The sequence below is a fragment of the Cuculus canorus genome, chromosome 21, assembly GCF_017976375.1.
Source record: "Cuculus canorus isolate bCucCan1 chromosome 21, bCucCan1.pri, whole genome shotgun sequence".
Classification (NCBI taxonomy): Eukaryota; Metazoa; Chordata; class Aves; order Cuculiformes; family Cuculidae; genus Cuculus; species Cuculus canorus.
The window spans coordinates 6893956-6909814 of NC_071421.1; the positions used below are offsets into that span (position 1 = coordinate 6893956).

At 53.5% G+C, this 15859-nt stretch overlaps 3 protein-coding genes across 4 annotated transcripts; 1 reads left to right on the forward strand and 2 right to left on the reverse strand.

Annotated features, from left to right (window-relative positions):
- Positions 1–89: 89 nt before the first annotated feature.
- On the reverse strand, positions 90–7245 carry SLC66A1 (solute carrier family 66 member 1). 2 transcript variants are annotated; one of them, XM_054085870.1, is made up of 8 exons: positions 6486–7245; positions 5603–5810; positions 4800–4929; positions 4399–4486; positions 3188–3342; positions 2884–3012; positions 2311–2496; positions 90–1898 (listed from the first exon to the last, which is right to left on the reverse strand). In XM_054085870.1, exons 2-8 carry the CDS (start codon positions 5770–5772, stop codon positions 1800–1802), a joined length of 957 nt encoding a protein of 318 aa, XP_053941845.1. In that variant the 5' UTR covers positions 5773–5810; positions 6486–7245; the 3' UTR covers positions 90–1799. The 2 variants fall into 2 exon arrangements, with proteins under 2 accessions (XP_053941845.1, XP_053941846.1); XM_054085871.1 differs by having other exon boundaries at positions 2884–2976; positions 6486–7238.
- A 389-nt stretch (positions 7246–7634) lies between these two features.
- AKR7A2 (aldo-keto reductase family 7 member A2) lies at positions 7635–12491 on the forward strand. Its single transcript, XM_009556197.2, has 7 exons — positions 7635–7912; positions 9430–9617; positions 10118–10222; positions 10710–10806; positions 10906–11005; positions 11338–11467; positions 12005–12491. Exons 1-7 carry the CDS (start codon positions 7657–7659, stop codon positions 12164–12166), a joined length of 1038 nt encoding a protein of 345 aa, XP_009554492.2. The 5' UTR covers positions 7635–7656; the 3' UTR covers positions 12167–12491.
- Positions 12492–12737: 246 nt separating this feature from the next.
- Positions 12738–15776, reverse strand: MRTO4 (MRT4 homolog, ribosome maturation factor). The gene is made up of 8 exons (XM_009556243.2): positions 15698–15776; positions 15562–15620; positions 14817–14920; positions 14654–14735; positions 14336–14403; positions 13771–13922; positions 13325–13401; positions 12738–13041 (listed from the first exon to the last, which is right to left on the reverse strand). The coding sequence occupies exons 1-8, from the start codon at positions 15723–15725 to the stop codon at positions 12895–12897; spliced, it is 717 nt and encodes a 238-aa protein (XP_009554538.2). The 5' UTR covers positions 15726–15776; the 3' UTR covers positions 12738–12894.
- Between the last annotated feature and the right edge of the window lie 83 nt (positions 15777–15859).

Below are 15859 nucleotides of genomic sequence, written 5' to 3' on the forward strand. Positions count from 1 at the left end.
GATTTGCAAGGAGACGGCGATTCGGAGACCTGCTGAAAGCTCTGCTCTTCTGTAGCCTAGTTCTGAGGCGCTTTTCTGTCAATTTTTATGGAATGCAAAAGGGTTTTTGTTTTGATTTTGTTTTTTGTAAAGCTTAAATCAAATCCACATCGGGTACTTGAGCCTCCATACTAAAAAATAAATAAAAAAAAAACTAAAACAAAAAAAAATACAAATAAAACCAAGTCCCAGGAAGCTCTGTGTGCAGTTGTGTCCTCATTCCCTGTCCCCTGCAGCCTTACTTGGGCTTTCACGTGGCAGCAGCTGCTCTGACTGTAGGTGCCTGGATGCCCTGTGGATCCCAGCCACTCTGGCCATAGGTGGGTGGATGTACCGGAGCGCAGCAATCACTGGATGCCCTGCGGATCCCATTTGCTCCAGCTGTAGGTGGGTGGATGTGTATCAGAGTCCAGTGATCACTAGATGCCCCACAGATCCCAGCCGCTCATTCTGTGGGTACAGGAACCAGGGAAGCTTTTGTGCTTTCATTTCTTTACTCTTGCTTGCAGGCCGGCTGGATCTTCATTATCTTAGAGAGGTTTGGTGCACGGTCCCACAGCGATTTGTAAGACCCCCAAGCTCAAACCCTTGGTGGCCAGAGGGACCTTGCGCAGCTCCTTCCATGCATGCGCTGGGGTTACAGCAAACTTGCAATCCCAGCAAAACTGAGGAAGTAAATCCCTGAAGGACTCTTCCTGCACATAGCATTGAAATTGGCCTTTTGGTGAACCTATGCAAATTGAAGCTGCCAGCACTTATGTTGATTAACGTGCTCAAATTCTGCTTTCCTGTGCCGCTCAGGCATGCATGCGTGCACATGTGTAACTCCAGCTCTCGCCCAGTTTACAGCCTCAAGGGACGTCAACCCCAGCAACAGCCTCTGCAACACCAGTCCCTGGCCACCATCACCAAGCAGTGTCTGGCACAGAAACATTTCCTTATTTTCCTCCTCACATTAGAGGTTTCCTGGCATTCACACTCTTGGCTGGCTGCTACCCGGACATGATCTCCCACCATAACCTTATTTGCAAGGCAGCCAGGTCAAATCACACCCTGTCCCCTAAAACCAGAGCAAGCAGAGAGGCAGCGTATCCCGCCCAGGTGCCTGCCCAGCTGGGAGCTGATGGAGCAGCTTCCTCAGAAAGCCTATGCTGTTGAAATATGGTGAGGCATGCAATGGGATATCAGAGACATGCAAAAGGACGTCTTTTATAGCTGTGTGAGCCACGCTAATGAAGATGTGTATCAGGGCCAAACACTTCGGTTACGCTGCTCCTTCCTTTCAAACTGGCTCCAGCCACTACCACACCTTGCAGAAGGAGCTCGTGGCGGAGCCGAAGCCCACAGAGGTCAGTGGTGCTCATGTCCATGGCATGTCAGTCTTCTGTGCCCTCCCTGCAGCCCTTTAGGTGGCTCTTCCCACGTTTGTCAGTACCCAGGAAGCTCCCAATCACCCTTGAGACAGCAGGTAAAGGAGTGATTTGGCTCAGCTGTGGGGCATCAGGGCAGCACAGAGCAACCTTTTGAGGTTGCTGTTTATCATTCATTTGTCCTTCCCTCTTTATCCCAACAACATCATTGGTACCAAAGAGGCGCGAGGGCTTCCAGCAGCACTCTTTGCTGCCTGGCTGGGCTCAGTGCCTCAGCAGCACAAGTCACGGTCCGTCCCCAGAGCTGCTGGGACAGGGGCCAGTCTGCCCGGCACTGGAGCCAGCTTTCCCGTCCACATCCTCCTCTTCAGTCCAGGGCAGGGCCCCGCATCAGCTCTCCAGGTTGCCACCCTGCTCGCCAAGAAGAGCATCCCTTTCTTCGCAGGTACTGTGTCTCCCTCTCCGATAAGCGAGGAACTGGAAGGAGATCTGAGACAAGGTTAAGGCTCTTCACACAAGCAGGCATGCATCCTGTGTGATGGATGGACATCATCCATGTGATGTGCTGCATCTCACCACCTGTTTGAGCCGGGAGAGGGGGAAACCTAACAGGCCCAGGACAACTCTAACACCAACCCTAACAATAACAGCTCCCCACGGAGAGTTGGCCCTTCCCAAAACCACATGAGCTCAGTACGTATTAAGTGTGAAGAATTCAGCTGTTGCAGTGCTGTAAATTACTCACTGGCACACAGGTGAGTAAGCACAGCTCAAAACCAATCACAGGGTGGCGTCATATAACTCCTGTCCAACCCTACCTGCCCTGAGACAGGATTGCTCCCGGCAAAACCTTGCAAGGAGGATGTGATCCCAGAGAGAAGTGCTGACGCAGAAAGGATACAACGATGTCAAGGGAAAGGACGCCCAGGCTGCCCACCAGCCAGGGCAGGTGGTGCAGGATGTAGTCACCTTTGCCCTGCCCCAGCTCTGGGTTCTTCAGGAGGACACTGAGGCCGTAGAGCAAGTTCCCCAGCATCACCAGGGCAAAGAGGGAGTAGGAGACACCGGCAGTGGATTTCCTCTTGTACTGGAAAAAGAGGCCAGGAAGATGAGCTGCGGGGAGCAATCTGAAATCTCACTAGAACATAGCACTAATCACCCTCCCACCAAAAAATAGGAAGAAAAAAGGTGGTGACTCAGTGCCAAAAGCCTTTTACTTCCCCTTTTGCTTCTAAATAAAAACAAAAGGAAAGCCTCACCCTCAGAATACTAGTATGTTAAATGGAAGGGAGAAAAAATAATCAGGCTTTGGAGTGGAAATGCAGAAAGACAGTCCCTTATGAAATGTTCAGAGAAGGGGACCTGGGACCCAACTGAAGAGAAAGATGCTCCCACCACGCTCTTCTATTTGAAATCTCAGGGCCCCATCGTGTCCCCAGGACTGGGCTGTGTCCTCCTCCTCCCGCACACGTACGTTTGTGTAGATCTGAGGTACACGGGAGCACAAGTACAGCACAGAGGAGATGGAGCCGATGGTGAAGCCAATGATCTCACTCCTGGTGAAAGGCTGCAAGGCAAAGCGGGGGGGCGCAGAGGCAGCCCCCTTGTTTTCAGAGGCACGATTACCAGCCACACCACTGCTCAGCCTTTCATTTCCTCCTCTACCCCTCACCTTGCTGAGCATGAAGCGGGATCGTGCTGGCCCAGCAGGACATGCCCACCCCATCGGACACTTCACCCACTTTCCTTCCATCACTCAACTTTAAGAATGAGCTCACCTTTGTCCCAAGCTCATCCAGGCCAGCGGAGAGCAGAGATCTCCCTTTAAACACAAACACATCCGGTGCTGCAGCAGCATCTCTGCCCAGGAAGGAGACAACTGACACTGTTCCCACGGAAAGGAAGGTGAAGGCTGCGTTGATCGGGGTGGCGACTGCAGGGAATCAAGTGGGCGCTGGTTAGGGAGGGCTCCTCCATCAGCCCAGTGCAGCCCAGCAGCCTTGGTGGTTGCTTGACCATCACTGGGTACAGAGACCTTAGGACTTCCCTTATCTCTGCGGCAGCTCAGCCTGCACCAAGGCGCTCTGGCAAGAGCGGCTGCAGGCATTTTATCTCATGATAATACAGCAATTTGTAAGTTATCAGGGAAGAAACCGCTCCTATCTCAGCAGACTGAGAGCACTCTGGTTTCTTTGGGGTTAGAGCTCTTCATTCTCTCTGCTAAAAAGCTTTTCGCTGCCTTAACTCACAGCAGTACTTGGTCAAACCCTACCAGACCAGGCCCTGCTTCGTCAGCAAGGCCTACCTTAGATTCTGTAAACAAGCTCTCCTACATTAACAGAGCTCCATCATGGTTTAATAAGTTTAAATGTCTTTAATAAGTTAAATAGTTATCAGGGTCCCCAGGGATGCCTGTCTGTAGTTCGCAGAAAGCTGCAATGCCCAACAGTGATTTTTCTCTCACTGCTTAAGCATTGTATGAACTCTCCAAGTTCCCTTTTTACTACGTTTGAACAGGGAGGAACTTCTCTATCTCGTCAAGGTTGCCACTGACTGTGAGAGGAGCAATGACCCCAAAAGAGCTGAAGAACTTCACCTCTTCCCTGAGTCAAGAGATCTGGCTGTGGTTTCCAGCTCCAAAATGGAAACACCACATGACTGTGTGTAAGGAATTTTTCTATACTTAATGCACCTGACAGTGGATTTATTTTCCACACAGGCATTGTGCATGGTGGTTCGTGGGGCCTGCAAAACCCCAAGCGTAGCCAGTAGGTATTTATGGGTGCTCAGGTTATCCAAGAAAAGAAACCAGCAGGCAACAAGGGGCATCTAACAACTGCATCAACATGTCTGCAATGCATCTTTGCCCTGCTGTTTCTTCCCCAGGGACTGCTTCTCTTCCTGGCTTCGCAGCTGAGGACAAGCTAGCCCCAAAGACGTGCCAAGGGGAGGAGCACACGGCCCTGCTGCCCTCTGTGCCCCAACTCACATCCTTCACCTCGGTTCTTCACTCTGTAGTAACCGTAGAGAGAGAGCATCACCAGGTCTGCCAGCACATAGTAAACTGCTGTGTACACCTGTGGGGAGAGGATATGTTGGTCCTGCCTGTGGAAAGGCCTCAGCTGATGGCAGGGACAAGCCGCCAGCATCCCAAGGCATTGCATCACATCCTGGGGGGAAAGGGAACATCCCTGGGCAGGGCAGGGGGAAGGGAGCATCCTGAGGGAAAAAATGAAGCATGCCTGGTGGGGAAGGGAGCATCCCCAAGTTGTTTGGGTCTCTGGTTTCTGGTGCTAGATTAAGCAGCTCTCATCCCATCCCATCCCATCCCCTCTTCCTGGAGTCTGGGGTGTCAGAGAGCCGACCCATTCCTAGAGAGTCAGAAGGTACCTGAAGTGGTAACTGGTCAGCCAGGAAGGAACCGACGAGGTTTAGAAGGTCTCCGCCCAGCCATCCCAGCAGGAAATATATGGAGAGAGCCCGGTCCATGATACCTGTTTTGCAGGCCTGGTAAAACTGCCTGCAGAGAGCAAGTTGGGTAGACACAAATTGTCACCCCAACCACATCAGCACTACCCTGGAACCATCCCAAGGTCTCCCTATTGCTCCCACCTGGACCATTTTGCAATTGCCACCTCCGCAAACCACTTGGGGGAGAAGAAAAGCAGAGATTTCCTCTAGCAAAGCCATGCGCTCCCATGCAACGCGGCCCTGTGAGAAGTCCCACAACTCCCTGGGTGCTTGATGGGCTCAAGGCCTGGTGATCTGTCCCTCACTCAGGGGCAGAAATCAGCAAGGAGACACACCAGTTGCAAAAACCACCTCTCTGGTTATGAAATACTCTGATACACCGAGAGTGTGAACCACCACATTCCCTGCTACCATGGCTGACCCAGCACTTCCAAGAAGCCCATGGCTCCTGGAAACATTCCTGCTGCACATATGACCTGCAATGACTGCACTGCAGTTAGCTGACGTGTGTTATTACAGCTGCCGAGCATAACAACACAATATAATAACAAACAAGGCTTTGGGGCTGTACGACCTGCTCCCTCTCACCTTGTAAACTCCAGTTTTCCAAGCCCACATTGCTTTGGCCCAGTAGATTTAGTAACTCAATGAGAATGCATGTGAAATTTTATTTTAGAGAAGAGTGTAAAAGGGGTCAGCTGGGTTTCAGTAGTGATACTTACGGAAAAGAGGCAGCTGCAAAGCAGAAGATGGATACCAGACCCAGGACGACACTGGTGATGTCCCAGCCATCTTGGGCACATTCATTGAACACGTCCATCACCCAGCGGGAGCCATTGGGACAGTCAGAAAGATTCCCGAGTGGGAGAACCCTCCAATGCCGCACACCCATGGCTGAGGGACCTTTATCAGCATCCAGCAGCAGCAAAACTGTAGGGATAGAATCACAGGATGGTTTGGGTCAGAAGGGACCTTAAAGCCTATCCAGTTCCAAACCCCTGCAGGGACACTTCCCACTGGATCAGGGAGCTCCAAGTCCCATCCAACCCGGCCTTGAACCCCTCCAGGGATGGGGCAGCCACCACTGCTTAGGGCAGTGTGGGCGAGGGCCGCCCCACCTTCACAGCAAAACATTTCGCGCTAAGATCTCATCTCAGGCTCCCCTCTTTCAGCTCAAAACGGTTCCCCCTCATCCTATCCCTGCACTCTCTGATCAAGAGGCCCTCCCCAGCTTTCCTGGAGCCCCTTTCAGTACTGGAAGCTGCTCTAAGGTGTTCCCCGAGCCCTCCCTTCTCCAGGCTGAACAACCCCAAATCTCTCAGCCTGTCCTCAACATAACACTGGGTAAAATGGGATAACACTGGCACAAAATGAAATAACACTGGGGAAAAATAGAGATGCACTGGGAACAGTTCCTCCAGCTACAGGTCGAAGCCGGCTGGTGTTGCAAAACACACATCACTGGCCTCAATTTCGCGTCCGGTGGGAACGGAATGCTGTCAGCCCGGCGGGATTTAAAGCCCCTTGCAACCTAAACCATTATATGATTCTGTGACCTGGGCTCAAAGGAGAAATAAATCCCACCCTTGCAAGCAAGGGACTTACCTGTGGGATGTAAACACCTTTATTTTCCTTTAGAATTACTCTGCTTCATCCAAAACTTGCCTTTTCTTCACAATTTCTTCACAAACTCACTGGGTTCCCTTCCCAAACCTGCTGCTCTGTCAGACACTCGCTGCCTTTGTCCCAAATCCACCGTTTTCGGGAAGTTGCCGTTTTTTTCTTTTTTTTTTTTTTTTGCGAAACTTCTGCTCTTAGGGGGAAAATACCGGCTTTTTGCAAGCTTGTTGCTTTTTCAGAAGCTGGTTGGTTTTTAAAAATTGGGTTTCTTGAAACTTGCTGGTTTTTTAAGAAACTTGCTCTTTCTCCACGTAAACTTGGGTTTTTTTTTTTTTGTAGAAAACTATTTTTTGAGTAAACTTGCTGTTTTCTTTGAAGAAACTTGCTGTTTTGTCAAAGAAACTCGCCGTTTTTTCGAAGAAACTTGGGTTTTTTTGAGGAAACTTGCGGACTTTGAATAAACTTGCCTTTTTCGAGTAAACTTGATTTTCTTTTTTGAAGAAACTTGCAGTTTTTTGAAGAAAGTTGCTTTTTTCTTCGAGTAAACCTGTCTTATGAGGAAACTCGATGTCTCTTTAAAGAAACTTACTTTTTTTGAGGAGATTCGCTGTTTTGTGAAGCTTTCTGGGTTTTCTTGGGGAACTCTGGGCTCGCCGCGCACCCTGGGGTGCGAGGAGGAGGGGGGGTGCGCTCACCCTGCGTTCTGCGCATGCGCAGCAGAAACGAAACGCGCTCCTCTCTTCTTGGTCTGCGCTTGAGCAGTGGGCGCTGTACAGGATCCACGCTCTCTAAGGTCTGCACCCGCGCAGTGGGCGTAGCCAAACTGGACTTTTTGCCCCTCCGATTTGCGCATGCGTAGTGAGCACTGCCCGTACGGGGAAAGACGGAGCACCCTGTCCTTTTTGCGCATGCGCAGTAGGCTCCGCGGGGCTCGCCCTGGAGTCTGCGCACGTGGCGCATTAGCCCCTATGTCTGCGCATGCGCTGTGGGCGCTCCCTGGCGGGGAGGGCACTCACCCCGGGATCAGTGGCAGGTGTGCACGCCCTCCATCCGCGCACGCGCATTGAATACTGAGTAGGAGCGCTCCCTGCGATCTGCTCATGCGCGTTGGGCACGGTGGCGCGCTCTCGCTGCGGTGCCCGCGCATGCGCATTGGATGCTGCCCGAGAGGGCGGAGGGGGTTGTTTTAGTGTCTGCGTACGGGTCGGGCGCGATGTCGGCGCGGGGCGCTCGTCCCGCCGTGGTGCTCGGCGCCATGGAGTTCGGCCGGCGCGCGGGGCCCGAGGCCAGCGCCGCGCTGCTACGCGCCTTCCTGCGGCGCGGCTACCGCCTGCTCGACACCGCCTCCATGTACGCGGGCGGCGAGTCCGAGCGCATCCTGGGCGAGCTGCTGCCCGGCACCGCGGAGCCCGGTACGGGGAGGGCCGGGGGAGAGGAGCCCTGAGGACGAGGGACGTCCCTGCCTGGCTGATCCATCGCTGAGGAGAAGGGACTTCGCCCAAGCCCTTTCCCTAGGAAGGGTCTTCCCAGCCTCGCTGACACCGTTCCCGAGGAGCAGGGCTTTCGCAGGCTCCCATTCCCCGAGGAGCAGGGCTTTCGCAGGCTCCCGTTCCCCGAGGAGCAGGGCTTTCGCAGGCTCCCGTTCCCCGAGGAGCAGGGCTTTCGCAGGCTCCCGTTCCCCGAGGAGCAGGGCTTTCGCAGGCTCCCGTTCCCCGAGGAGCAGGGCTTTCGCAGGCTCCCGTTCCCCGAGGAGCAGGGCTTTCGCAGGCTCCCGTTCCCCGAGGAGCAGGGCTTTCGCAGGCTCCCGTTCCCCGAGGAGCAGGGCTTTCGCAGGCTCCCGTTCCCCGAGGAGCAGGGCTTTCGCAGGCTCCCGTTCCCCGAGGAGCAGGGCTTTCGCAGGCTCCCGTTCCCCGAGGAGCAGGGCTTTCGCAGGCTCCCGTTCCCCGAGGAGCAGGGCTTTCGCAGGCTCCCGTTCCCCGAGGAGCAGGGCTTTCGCAGGCTCCCGTTCCCCGAGGAGCAGGGCTTTCGCAGGCTCCCGTTCCCCGAGGAGCAGGGCTTTCGCAGGCTCCCGTTCCCCGAGGAGCAGGGCTTTCGCAGGCTCCCGTTCCCCGAGGAGCAGGGCTTTCGCAGGCTCCCGTTCCCCGAGGAGCAGGGCTTTCCCAAGCTCTCATTCCCTGAGGAGCAGGGCTTTCCACGCCTGGCTGACTCCATCCTGGGAAAGAAGAGACTTTCCCAAGCCCACTTCCTGAGGAGAAATGTCTTCCCTGGCAGGCTAACTCCGTCTCTAGGGAGAAGGGCTTTCCCAGGCTCCCATTCCCCAAGGAGAAGGGACTTTGTTCGAGCCCATTCCCTGGAAGAGCCTTTCCTGCCTGGCAGACTCCGTCCCTGAGGAGAAGAGACTTCCTCAAGCCCAGTCCCTGAGGAGAAGGGTATTCCCTGCTTCATTGACTCCATCTCTAAGAAGGGTTTTCCCTGCCAGGGTAACTCCCTCCGTGAGGAGAAGGGCTTTCCCAGAGTCCTGTTCGCTGAGGAGAGGTATCTTCCCATCCTAGCTGATGCCATCTCTGAGAAGAAAGTTTTTCCCGAAGTCTGTTCCCCAAGAAGGGCTTTCCTGTGGCCCTGTTCCCTTGAGGAGAAGGGTCTCCTCTGCCAGGCTGATGCCATCCCTGAGAGGAAGAGTCTTCCCTGCCTGACTGACTCCATTCCCGAGGAGAAGGGACTTATCCCAAGCCCACTCCCTGAGAAGGGTCTTCCCAGACAGGCTGATGCCAATCCCTGAGGGAACCGCCCGCCCCGCTAGGCTGACATGGTCCCTAAGGAAATAGGCCTTCCATGAAGCAGCTCAAGCAATGTTTGCATTGTGCCTCAAACCCCATTCCCTTCCTGAAAGTGGAAACATCCCTGCTCATTCTTTCTTTCTCTCTGCCAGTGCAAATTGCCACTAAGGCTAATCCCTGGGATGGGAAGACGCTGAAGCCTGAGAGTGTGCGATCGCAGCTGGAGGCATCCCTGGAGAGGCTGAAGAGGACGAGCGTGGAGCTCTTCTACCTCCACGCCCCTGACCATGGGACCCCAGTGGAGGAGACGCTGCGTGCCTGCAATGAGTTACACAAAGAAGTAAAGTGGGCAGTCCAAGCCTGCACCTTCCCTTGATTGCCTCCCATCACCTTTTTAAACCAGGGCTGCTCCGTGTGTCCTCCTGCAGCACCGGGTTTGCACAACACTAGGAAGAGATAAGGCAAATGAGCAGGGCAAAGTCAAACTGGTGCTCTGCTGCGTGTTCACGTGCTGTACTTTGTTTTGCAAAGCTCTTGGAAGCATCAGAACATCTGAACTTTGCTTTCAGCCACGTTAACTGAGAAGTTTAAGATTAGTGCTGCTAATGGGTGAAGAGTTCCTGATTTGCATTAATTTAACAGTGCCATTTAAACTATATGTGGATTGAATATTAACAGAAAGCAGGAGATTTTTTTTTTCAGCTCTTATAAAGAGGTGAACAGGGATGAGAAAGGAAAGAAAATTCAGCAGCTGTCCTTTTCACCACATGCATTTTACACTCTGTAGTTACAAATGCACTTTTACAAACTGGAACTGAGTGGCCTTTCCTTCATCCACAGGGGAAGTTTAAAGAACTTGGTCTGTCCAACTACGCAGCATGGGAGGTGGCAGAAATCTGCACCATCTGCAAATACAACAACTGGGTGATGCCAACCGTGTACCAGGTGAGGGGTGGGGGCTCACGGTGGTCCAGCACATCCTTTGTGGAGGCTAAGATGAATCAAACCAAGAGAATAGTAACATGGATGGTTCTCCATGTCCTCACTGTGGGGAGGGTCTGGGAGTCCCGGATCTCAGAGCAATCCCCAGCATGAAAGATATAGCCATGGAAAAGGAAGTTGCTGCAGTTATCTGGAAAGTCCTTTCAGGACACGTGTGATTAGAAAGCTGTCAGAGCCCTTCTTGGAAAAAGCTGAGTATGCATTTTGCTTGAGTTGGTGACTCCATGCGGAACTGAAAAGCTTTTGTGGTGTTTGCAATCCTTTAGGAAGTCTGTTCCTAAGCAAATGATAACCTTGTGTGACCTGGCACTGCTTGTCTGGATAAGAGAAGAGTGTTGTCAGGGAAGGGTGGGGAACAGGCTGTTCTGAATGTTGGTGACCAGTCCTGAGCCAGCATTGGAAGTTCCTTGTCTCCCTCATCTTTGCACAGGGTATGTACAACGCGACCACTCGCCAGGTGGAAGCCGAGCTCTTCCCTTGTTTGAGATACTATGGGCTGCGCTTCTATGCCTACAATCCGCTCGCAGGTACAGGGAGGGAACAGCAAGACTTTGGGGCAAACCCATGCGAAATAGGGACTGGAGAAGAGCTAAGCTGTTGCTACATGTGCTGCTGACTCTTTGCAGGAGGGCTGCTGACTGGCAAGTACAAGTACGAGGACAAAGACAAACGCCAGCCCACTGGAAGATTTTTTGGGAATGACTGGGCTCAAGCCTACAGGGATAGGTAGGTTGGGAGCTGACAGACAAGCAGGGAGATGTGGCAGGAGTGGCTATGTAAAAACCCACACTAATAATTAGCCAAGGGCAAGCAGAACTGACCAAAGCTTATGCAGTGATGACGTCCACACGTGAATAGGACTGTGGTTTGTGACTGAGCTTTGCAGAGCGGCTTCGAGGCTTACCTTCCCCCCAGCTTGCAGCGGGGAATTGCAGAAGTCCTCGGAGGCTACAAAAAGTTGCATGAGGCTTCGTGAAAGCCTTTCATATGTGACTGCAGTGTAGGTGTACCATTCACAAGAGGTCCGAAGAGCAATAGTGTGATTTCTCTTCTTGTAGGTACTGGAAGAAGCACAATTTTGATGGAATTGCCCTGGTAGAAAGAGCTTTGAAAGACGCGTATGGCTCCAGTGCCCCCAGCCTGACAGCTGCTGCTTTGCGCTGGCTGTATAATCATTCCAAACTGCAGGTAAGCACCCAACATGGCTACAGGCTGCATGGAACCACTGGCACTGGGCAGGGGTTTGTGGCACACGCACAGGGAAAGGTCTGTGTACGGTTCTTTTAATCTGTGTGTCCTTGTGGTGTTTGAAAGGGAATATTGCTATGTAGACTGCCTGCCAGGCAGCTCTCTTTCCTGTGTACCCTGTGTTCAGACTGGAAGAAGTGGAAGGTTTTAAGGACCACTTGCTGGGGTGTTGGCTTCCTGCCCACAGCTCCCCTGTCAGGGGAGCACTTTGATTTCCCAGTTCCATGAAGAGCAATGGTTCTGTTCCCCATTTCCCCAAAATGTTCCTGTACACCCTGTAAAGGTATTTGGCAGCTTTAGAGGAGTTGGTACAACTTGGAGATACTCTGGCCTCCTGAACAGAACTTTGTGGTGTTGGTTGTCTATAAAACATCCAGGAGTTACAGGATGTTCTTTGCTAGAAAGGTTGACCTGCAGTGGCTTAGGAGGTGAACTCTGTTTCTTTTGGCTTGAGCAACTCCTCTTCCCGCTTCCCAGGGTTCTCTTGGAGATGCAGTAATCATTGGGATGTCCAACATGGAACAGCTTGAGCAGAACCTTGACTACAGTGAGGAGGGTCCTCTGCTCCCACCTGTGGTGGAGGCATTTGATAAGGCCTGGAACTTGACCGCGCACGACTGCCCCAACTATTTCCGCTAGGGAATAGGGGAGGAATGAGACAGTGGTTGGCTGGGGTAGACTATCGAGTGCAAACGCACCCTGCCCCTCTGTCGACATGCAAACAGGGGGGATTGTTTCCTGTAGTAATAAAGCTTTGTAGGGTCCCCTGCTGCTGTCAGTGCTTGTGTTGGACCGTGCCTTACCCCTTCTCCCCTCATGGACCTATGCAGCACACACTATGACTTAAAGATGCAGTTGATTGTGGCAAATGGACAGATAACTAGGGGAAGGCCTTGGTTCTGCCTTCATATGGGATCTCAAAATAATTACATAGATGAATAAAATCTTTTTCTAACACAGGTCTTGTCTCTTAGCTATTGCTGTAACTCAGCTATTGCTTGTTCCTGTCAGCACGCACCGTCTTTACACTATCCAGCTGCTTTTTTCTAATGCTTTCGTCAAAAGAGAAGGACAAACCAGTGTCATCCCCAGTACCAGGTGTGCTGCCTCAGCTGAGCTATGTTCATGTGCTTTCTGCTTCCCTCTCATGTTGGAGGTGGCATTTCCCCCAGCTGACAGGCAGCAGCCACAACCATCTGAGGTTTTATATATAGATTTATATAAAAAAGAATAATAAGGTCATCTTTTATGAAGAACATTTTTGAGCCCATCATCCTTGTCCTCCGGGTGCAAACAGAGAAGGGAATCATCCTCCTCTTGTTGTGTCTGTAACTGAGAGCTGTTGTGTCCAAGCGCAAGGGCTGCTGCTAGCCCTCACTGCTGTCATCACCCTCCTCCTCTTCCTCTTCCTTTGCTGTTGTATCCCCAACAAGCTTCTGGAAGTCTCCCGTCTCTGAATTCCACACAAATTTGATGGTGACTTTAAACTCCATCATCTCATAGCCAAAGAGTTTCTAGGAAAGGAAACAGATTTGTAATTCTTGCTTTGCTCCGCGGCAGCCTGGCAAAACCACTTAGGGTAAAAGAACACTTTCCTGGTGAGAACTGCAGCAAAGCAAGAGCCAAACCAATGGCTGCTGGGAAGTCAGGAGGATGCTTGCTGCACCCCACTGACTGATACCAGAAGCACTTCCCACCTCCCTCCCAGAACACCCAGTGGAATTACACCTAACAGTTGGTTATTCCGTATCAGGGAAGGAAAGGCTGGCATAGCTGTGGGATTACAGCATTACCCACCAGGACACGTGCTTGCTCAGGGGTGAGAATGTCCCCTTCCTTGCAGACTTCATAATCTGACAACAGCATCACCACTCCTGCAGGAAGAAAAGCTCACAGATACTGGATAAGCCTCCCAGAAAGGGGGTGTGGAGCCAAGACCCTCTCACGCCCCGCCCGTGGCAGATGATGCCTTCCCTGTGGATATCAGAGTGCAGTGGGGGGGATCGGCTCTAACAAAACCACCACAGGTGGCTTCTGCGCAGCATGGTTTCACTTCTTTGGCATCAGTTTTGGAAGAATGCCACAAGAGGAATACAACAAATTCGGCACCAGTCCAAAAAGTAGAAAATTGTCCGCAAGAATTTCTCCAAAGCTGAATTCTACTGGATTATTTAACATTCTCCTTAGAAGGCCCTGCCTGCACAGTGATCAATGCCACTTACCTTTTTGGCCACCAAACATACCTTTCTTCAGCGCTGTCGGCAAGCCCAGCTGCCGCAACTGCGGCTCCATGGAGTGAGGGAACTGTTCCAGGGGTCCCATTTCCAGGCTGACAGTGTATGTTGCCTTGTTCCCTGCACGGGCAAAGTCTACTTCTCTGAACTTGGAGAACCACCTGGGACAGAGACCAGCACCCAGAGCTTCAGCCATGGGACGGCATGGAAAGAATCATGGAATGGTCTGGGTTGGAAGGGACCTCAAAGCCCATCAATTCCAAGCCCCTGCCATGGGCAGGGACACCCTACTGGATCAGGGGGCTCCAAGCCCCACCCAGCCTGACTTTGAACACCTCCAGGGATGGGGCAGCCACCACTTCTCTGGTCAACCTGGGCCAGGGCCTCCCCACCCTTGCAGGAAAACATTTCTCCCTAAGACCTCTTCTCAATCTTTCTTGTTTCAGCTGAAAACCCTTCCTCCTCTCCCTATCCCTGTGCTCCTTGATCAAGAGTGGAAAAGCCTTATTATTTTAAGGGGAATGTCAGGAAGGGGAGCTGTTTCCCACCTGGGCAGTGACACTAGAGTACTCACTCATCCACCTCGTCCCTGGTGCGGTCAGTGAAGAGCAGACCCACCTCGCCCTTCAGCCGCCTGCTGACCTGGAAGAGAGGAGTGGCAATGGGGCCGGGGCAGCGCTCAGGGCTAGTTGGTTCCGTCCTGGAAAGCGGAGCGGCTGCAGGTGGAGTTGGAGATCTCCAGCCCCAGGCAGCTCTGCCCTCCTCCCTAAACAAATCCCTTGGAGAGCAGATAAGCTGCATGGTGGTACAGAGGGTTTTGGCCCCAGGCAGTTCTGCCCTCCCTGCTGACAGCTGCCCTGTGGGAGGCTCTGGGGTGCAGACCCAGCCCTACCTTGTGCAGGTTCTCTCTGTACTCGCTGCTCGGCTCACGTCCCAATGCCACCATCATCACCTTGTTCTTCCCAAAGAAGATCCTGGAGTGGCAGGAGAAAGGGGGGAGGTTGTTCCCAGGCTCCGCTCTGTGCAGGTGGCCTCCTTCTGCTGTCCCACCTCACCTGCTGTGTTTCCAGGCGTTCCGGACATCTTTCAGTTTGTTGTTCCGCATGTTGGCAACCGAGAAGATGTAGATGTACTTGTAGGTGTCCACACATCGCCGGAGCTGTGAGGCACTGGTTTAGGGGGTAGCACGGCAGTGGGAACTGGGGAGGGAGTGGGGGGACAGCAGGGAGGGAGCAGGATAGTGAGAGGCGAATGGAATGGGGAGTAGGGTGGACAGTGGGGTTTGAGGCATCGCAAGGATCTGGGGACCAAGGGGAACAGGGCACTGTAGGGATCAGGGGGCAGTGGTGCAAAAGCAGGGACTGGAGAAACAGTGAGGAGGAGTGGAAACCAGGGCACCATGGGGACCCAGGGAACTGTGGAGTGCAGGGATCAGGGGGCAGCAGAGACTGGGGGGTAGTGGGAACCGGGCACAGCACAGCAGGGACCGATAGACATTGGAATAACGTGGGGTATGGGGGGGAAGCAGGGGCAAAGCAGGGACCAGGGCACCGCAGGGATCGGGAAGCAGGAGTAAGTAGGGACCTGGGGGGCAGCGGGTACCTGGGGGCAGCAGGGACTGGAGAAGCAGCGAGGGGAGTAGTGTGGACAGGGAGGGAGCGTGGACCAGGCACTGCACGTACCTGGGGAGCAGCGAGAACCGGGCGGGAACGAGGATCTGGGGTAGGGGGAGCGGGGATTGAGGGGCAGCGGGGATCAGGAGGGAGGGCGGACTGGGGCGACGGTCTGAGCCGCCCTTACCTCCGTGATGAGCGCCTGCTTGGCCTCCAACCCCTTCCTGGGCGTCCGCGTGAGGGAGACTGCGGGGAGCAGAGAGACGACGTTAGGACGGACGGGCCCAGAGGGACGGGGACCGGGGGGGGAATCGGGCACTCACCCTTGCGGTCCCGCTTGGATTTCGGCATCGTGCTGCGAGGCCCCCCCCGGCGCCGCGCGGGCTGCTGGGAACTCCGGCGGGCTGCTGGGAACTCCGGCGGGCTGCCGCACGCGCCGCCTGCGCCGCGCGGTGGCCTGTGGGTGGGGTTCCCGCTCAGGCGGT